This window comes from Rhineura floridana, chromosome 14, assembly GCF_030035675.1.
Source record: "Rhineura floridana isolate rRhiFlo1 chromosome 14, rRhiFlo1.hap2, whole genome shotgun sequence".
Classification (NCBI taxonomy): Eukaryota; Metazoa; Chordata; class Lepidosauria; order Squamata; family Rhineuridae; genus Rhineura; species Rhineura floridana.
This window is the reverse complement of record NC_084493.1, coordinates 1,356,019-1,362,829: the sequence shown is the minus strand read 5'-3', so window position 1 is coordinate 1,362,829 and position 6,811 is coordinate 1,356,019. Positions and strand designations below refer to the sequence as shown.

Sequence of the window (6,811 nt, the reverse complement as noted above, 5' to 3'; positions counted from 1 at the left end):
AAGCTTTCAACTCTATTATTTTGTTCCTGGGGGAACTTTATAAAGTCTTACTAGTATTAAAGGATGTTAAACAAAACTTGTTAAATTCAGTTGTTTACAGCAGCAACATGGAAAATATTGAATCAGGAGTGTATATGACCAAGGTTTTCTGCAAGCAAATGAGAGGTTTGGTTAACAGAAATGAAGCTAGCTGTTCTAATCTGCTCTGTTCTAGTGTGAGTTTATCTTTATATTGGCTCCAAGAGACTGCATACATGCTTTGATGTATAACACTCATGAGCAACTGACTACTCTTCAAATGCATGATTTTCATAGACAAAGCTTACAGCGAAGAGAAATAAAACTGAGGTGAGTACATTTAAGAAAGACTCAGTGTTTTGCATATTCCCACACTCAGTAACTGAGGCAGGGAGAGAAGCCTGAAGAGCTGGTTCAATTACCAAAATGTGGTTCTCAAAACACACACTAAATCCTGGGCAATTAGACTACTTCCATTTCCATTCAGATACAAATTAAGCAGTTATCATCAAAGGGAAGATGACAAGGATCAAAGTGAAGCAATGACTCTGGGAAAGATTAAAGAAAGTAAATTGAACAAGATTTTAAAGAGATATTTAAAAGATGTTAATGCAACTGCTGAAGAGACAGAGCAGACCATTCAATTAACAGCATACTTGCACACCTCTCCCAGATCAGAAAGAGAAGGTTATCACCTCATGCTGATGGGGTAAAGTGAAATATCATGCTACACCAAACATAGACCTAACAGTATGGCAGTAAAAACAGCTAAGAGGAATTATTCAGGGGAATCTTAGATGGCCAACAATTAAATATAAAGTTAGGCCAGATATGTGAAGATTCAATCCCTGTGTGACATAGAGAGCATAAATAATGACTAATGTGGAAGGCCATAGTTCAGTAGGACCATAGGAGTTTTGCATGCACGAAGGCCCTAGGTTCAGTCCTCAAGATCTCCAGGTTGCACTAAGATAAAACCCCTGCACAGAACCCTGGAAAACTGGAGCTAGTCAGTTATTGTAAACCGCCCAGAGAGCTTCGGCTATGGGGCGGTATACAAGTTAAATAAATAAATAAATAAATAGCGAGTTAGAAGGAACAATGTCTGACTCTATATAAGGCAGCTTCCTATAATCCACCATCTGTATTCCATGTGGATTTTGTAACACCAAATTCTGTCACTAGTAGCCACTGTTCATCCCTTTTCACATATGGGATACAGCCATCATGAGGGTGCTGTAGTCATGTTTCAATGGGCCCCAGGTTTCAATTCCAATCCCTCCTCCCTCCTGGCAGCTCTGTGTGTTGGCCTGCCTTCTCATAATGTCTAATGCAAACGCTGCATTTCCTTGTCAAATCAGCTTTTGCATGTCTAGTGCATAATCCCTTGTGCTTATTTACTGATCAAACCAACTACGGCCCTGGTGCTTCTGAATGGTAAAATATCTTTACTGAACAAGGTGAACAGGAACATCGAAATGTTGCCCACACATCTATTTCCCTCAAGAGACTGTTAGATGCATCTATTTTCATCTGCTCAAAAGGGCTTGCCATAAACCTCGCCCTGAAAGTCGGTATACAAAATAATGGTCAAGCAAGCCCACAACCAATTCCAAATCCTGCACAGATGCCAAGTAAGAGCATTCTAGTGGAAAACCTCCCTCTGGACCAAGAGTGCCTTGACTGCCCTACCTCCACAGGAGGGCACACCCCTCCCCACAAAAGATTTTTGGGCAGATCATTATGAAAAGTGGACGTTGTGTAGGAGGGACAAGTGCCAAATCCCAAATGTTTTTTGTATATAACAAGGTTCATTCTTTGAAGGGCTCAGATATCAGCAATATTGGGACTGGCAAAGGAGAAGCCTGAAGCACAGCAGATATGACTTCTGCTGACCAGGCAAGGCCAGAAACCTAGCATGCTCCTCCTAGTTACACCTCAGGCCTGGACCATCCAGAGGCTTCACAGTGCTGGCCAATCACCAGTTTTGCACTGAAGAATGTGGTCACCTGAGCATGGGCACAGACTGGCATAACTCAGGCAGGTTCCAGACTCAGCTCAGAAGGTTCCCCCATTTAAGCCTCAGAGGGCTCCAGTACAATACGGCACTGGAGCCCCAGCTGCTACGTTAGTACATTCCAGCCTCAAAAGGAACAAGGCAAAGAGGGTTTTTAACACATAAATAAATCCAGGGTTTTTACAACTGTTGATCAGTTGAGAAATGCCAGATGTCCAAGCTGGATTTAGAAAAGGAAGAGATACCAGAGATCGTATCGCAAACATACATTGGATAATGGAATGGACCAAGGAATTTCAGAAGGAAACCACCCTGTGCTTTATAGATTATGGCAAAGCCTTTGATTGTGTCGATCATAAAAAACTGTGGAATGCTTTAAAAGAAATGGGGGAGCCACAGCATCTGATTGTCCTGATGCGCAACCTATACTCTGGACAAAAGGCTACTGTAAGGACAGAATATGGAGAAACCGATTGGCTCCCATTCGGAAAGGATGTGAGACAGGGGTGTATTTTATCACCCTATTTGTTTAATCTATATGCAGAACATATATGGAAAGTGGGATTGGACGAAGATGAAGGTGTGAAAACTGGAGGGAGAAATATAATTTCAGATATGCAGACGATACCATACTACTAGCAGAAACAAGTAATGATTTTAAATAAATGCTGATGAAAGTAAAAGAGGAAAGCACAAATGCAGAACTACAGCTGAACATCACGAAGACTAAAGTAATGCATCTGTCTCATATCCTTTCTGCGTCCGAATTGCTTTTTAATATGTTTTTAACCTTTAAAAAAAGTTTTTAACCTTTTAAAAAAAGATGTCTAAAATGTTTTTAAAGATGTTTTGTTTTAATGTATTTTAAAGTCTGTTTTTATGATGTCTTAAAAGTGTTTTTAGTGCTTTTGTTTGCCGCCTTGGGCTCCTGCAGGGAGGAAGGGCGGGATATAAATCAAATAATAAATAAATAAAATAAATAATGACAACAGAAGATTTATGCAACTTTAAAGTTGACAACGAGGACATTGAACTTGTCAAGGATTATCAATACCTCGGCACAGTCATTAACCAACATGGAGACAATAGTCAAGAAATCAGAAGAAGGCTAGGACTGAGGAGGGAAGCTGTGAGGGAACTAGAAAAGGTCCTCAAATGTAAAGATGTATCACTGAACACTAAAGTCAGGATCATTCAGACCATGGTATTCCCAATCTCTATGTATGGACGTGATAGTTGGACAGTGAAAAAAGGGGGCAAGAGAAAAATAAACTCATTTGAAATGTAGCGTTGGAGAACTTTGCGCATACCATGGACTGCAAAAAAGACAAATAATTGGGCGTTAGAACAAATTAAACCAGAACTATCACTAGAAGCTAAAATGATGAAACTGAGGTTATCATACTTTGGACACATCATGAGAAGACATGATTCACTAGACAAGACAATCATGCTGGGGAAAACAGAAGGGAATAGAAAAAGAGGAAGGCCAAACAGGAGATGGATTGATTCCATAAAGGAAGCCACAGACCTGAACTTACAAGATCTGAACAGGGTGGTTCATGACAGATGCTCTTGGAGGTCGCTGATTCATAGGGTCGCCATAAGTCAAAATCGACTTGAAGGCACATAACAACAACATGTTGCTTTTAATGATTTGCTGTTTTCAGGTTGGCTTATTTTTATGTACTGATTATTTTATACTGTCGTTAATATTTCATTTTAAACCACTCTGAAGTACAGGGAATATAACAACTAAATAAAATAAATAAATAAAAATAATCATGGGCCAATCATCTATTGTTATAGCTTTCCCCCCACCCAGAGAAGTCTCAATGAGGTACAGGAAACACCCTGCAATAACACAGAAGATAAAACTTTATTGATATGTAGTGTGGGAGAAAGAATAAAAATACACAAAATGCCTCCCAGAAAAAAAAGGAGAGTTACAATACCCAAAGTGTCAGGATTAGGATATCAAATCCAATTAGTTACTGTCCAGTTATTTAAAAAAAATGCTGCAAAGAGCATGAAGACCACTTGGTGAATTGGTGCTTCACAGGACCTCTTCAGGAAGAGGCAGTGTCCAACAGAACAGCAGGATGTGTTCACTAAACTCCTCTGCAGATGTTGAAGTCCTGCCTTGCTTCCTGCCCAGATAATGTGCAGGCCCTTCCTGGGAGCGTGATTCAGACAGTGATGCCACTTTGGCCTCTCAGTGGAGACAACCAGCTGTGCAACAAGGAGATAATCCCAACGCGAGAAAGAGCAGCTCACGCTTGCAAACCAATTAAACGTGTTAAGAGTCAAGAGTTCGGTATTTGCAAATCTGGATGGAAGGATCATTGTGCTTAAGTTGCTTCATGGCTGGTAGCACCGAGTTCTCAAGCTTGTGCAACATGTAGTGTAGGGGCACCTCTTAGCAAGGGCTGCCTCCAGGAATGGATGCTCACTGGGAATGGAACACTGGGCAATCACGTGGGTTATCATCCACGTAGCATTTTGGCACCACTCTGGGGGACTGCCCAAGCACACTCTGCCTGAACTGCTTGCAAACAACAAGCACATCTGCCTGGAAATTATTCCCAGGATTATTTAACTCAGCTCCACGCACTGAGATGGGTGAAGTGTCATTTTTCAAGCAGCCCTTTTAATGTTTCCATTTAAGCTTTTTTTTCTTCCAGAAATCCAGGATTTAATGTTTCTGCTTTTAGTATTGCACATTCACTTAAAACAAACTATCAAGCCTTGTAGTGTTTATTCATATAAACACTTAAGCCAAGTTAATTCCGGTCCTACCTATGCCTCTCCCTGCATAAATAAAAGCCACTGTAGTGAATACATTTACAAAATAATAGAATTTAAAATGGAAGAAAGCATTTTAAGCTGCTGCTATGAAATTGAATGTCAGTTAAATCCAGCTCATGGGAGGGCTTATCAAGTGACATATAATAGGCCCATTTTCAGCACGCAGGAAAAGATCTAAGGGCACTCAGAGTAGACCCACTGGCATCAGTGGACATGACTCACTTACGTCCATTGAGTTCAATGGGTTAACTATGAGTATGTCTAGTTGGATACTAATCCCTAAGGGCACAACCCCCACCAGGGGACTCATCCTCCCCAGGCCCATCAAAGTGAATGGGCTTTACACAAGAACACTTTCCCATGAGGGTTGTTCCCTAGGAAGAAAGACTGGGGGTGCAGGCAGCCACTCAGAGAGAGAGACAGAGAGAGAGAGAGAGAGAGAGAGACGGGGTGATGCTAGCCAGCTAGCTGTCAGTCCAAGTGGAGGAGTTGCTAACTTTTCACTGGCAGAAGATTCACTTGCTCCGATGAGACCAAGCTGCAGCCGCCAGGGGTCCCCTTTCCAGGAAGATCTGCCTCTTCTCTTGGCACAAGGTTCAAGCAGCCACATGCATCTTTCCAAGCTCAGCCCTTTTTAAGAAGAAGCGATTTCTCCCTCCTCACCTCCCAGCTTTCAAAAGGCAGCTGGGCCAAATGTACAGGTGGAAAAGCTAACAGTATCACAAGGTTCTCTTAGAAAGCCCAAGGCCTGAGGAGGCAGAGGGTTCATCCCACCATTTTTGCAAATGTTTCCCCTCCGTTCTTTTGTCATTTTTTTCCTGACACTCTTCCAAATGCTTTTTTTTTTTTTTTACTGCAGTAAAGGTTTGCTCCTAAAAACAAAAAGAAGAATTCTCTAAAACAAATGTTAGGCTGCTACATTTCAAGATAAGATAATAGCTTTTCATTCATGTCTCTCTCAGTCCTGCTGTTCCTGAAACTACAAGTAAACCAGTAACAAAGAATTTGTGAAAAAATATCTCTTATAAAAACACACAACCGTTTGTGTCTGATGGATTTTTCCTCCATGAATATTGCAAAAAGAAAAGGCACTCCTCCTCCTCCCCAAAATGACTTAAAGTGATGTAACTTGGCCAGCCAAGCCACAACAGCAATACAGTTTGACTCTCACAGCCCTTCTGAAGTTTGACTGACTTGGCTAAAGCTACAGTCAACCTGACACAGTCTCTGGAACATACCATCATGAAAAATCCACTCTGAAAAAAGCAAGGGTACAAGATTTTGGCCACACTGACTTGGCTCAGGGCTCCCACTTTGGTTCATATTTTGCATTGTTCAATCAAAGGGAACTAAGTTTTGTTTGGGTAGGACAGAGCAAAAAGGGGCTTCTCTGTTGTTTTACAGTATTGTTGTCAATCCGACATTCAGAAGAACTTTGCTTTTGTCATCATTTTGACTACGAATAAATATAAACCACAGACATTTACCTATCAAATAATAATTTTAGTAGGCAAACAATAGCCCTTTTGCTTTGTTAAAAAAAATGAGTCTTTCCAGAAGGAAGGAAGGAAGGAAGGAAGGAAGGAAGGGTTTTTGTAGCTGCAGCCAAAAAACCTAACATATCTGAAGCCCTGATAGCTTAAGCACAACCTACTGCAGTCTGAGGACCCTGACAACAGCATTTGCCCCTTCCCCCTAGCAAACAAGCCCCTGCCGCATGCGGATGATCTGGAGTAAGGCGGCTTGAACATCTTCATCCATGTGACCCTGCAAAACAAAGAGGAGAGCTTCTAAACACAGTACAACGACAACTTTTAAGAACCCCCGTCCCCACCACCTATTCTTGTTCAGAAGTTATACTTCCTGACCAATTCACTGGCTGTGGCTGGCCACAGGAGCCAAGGGGGGCAGGAAAGACTTCACTCCAACCACATTAGACTGAGCCCAACATTAAGAGTTGCAACAGAA

The 6,811-nt window shown here is 41.5% G+C and overlaps 1 protein-coding gene across 7 annotated transcripts in view; it reads right to left on the bottom strand.

Moving 5' to 3' along the window:
• Positions 1-3,890: 3,890 nt before the first annotated feature.
• The window catches only part of UACA (uveal autoantigen with coiled-coil domains and ankyrin repeats), a 47,437-nt gene continuing 44,516 nt past the window's right edge, over positions 3,891-6,811 (bottom strand). For 5 of the 7 annotated variants that reach the window (XM_061594939.1, XM_061594943.1, XM_061594945.1 and 2 more), the window contains exon 19: positions 3,891-6,610. In XM_061594939.1, the coding sequence (XP_061450923.1) occupies positions 6,539-6,610 (72 nt within the window). In that variant the 3' untranslated portion in view covers positions 3,891-6,538. The remainder of the gene's footprint in view (positions 6,611-6,811) is intronic. The other 2 variants (XM_061594940.1, XR_009758926.1) reach the window with 2 other exon arrangements.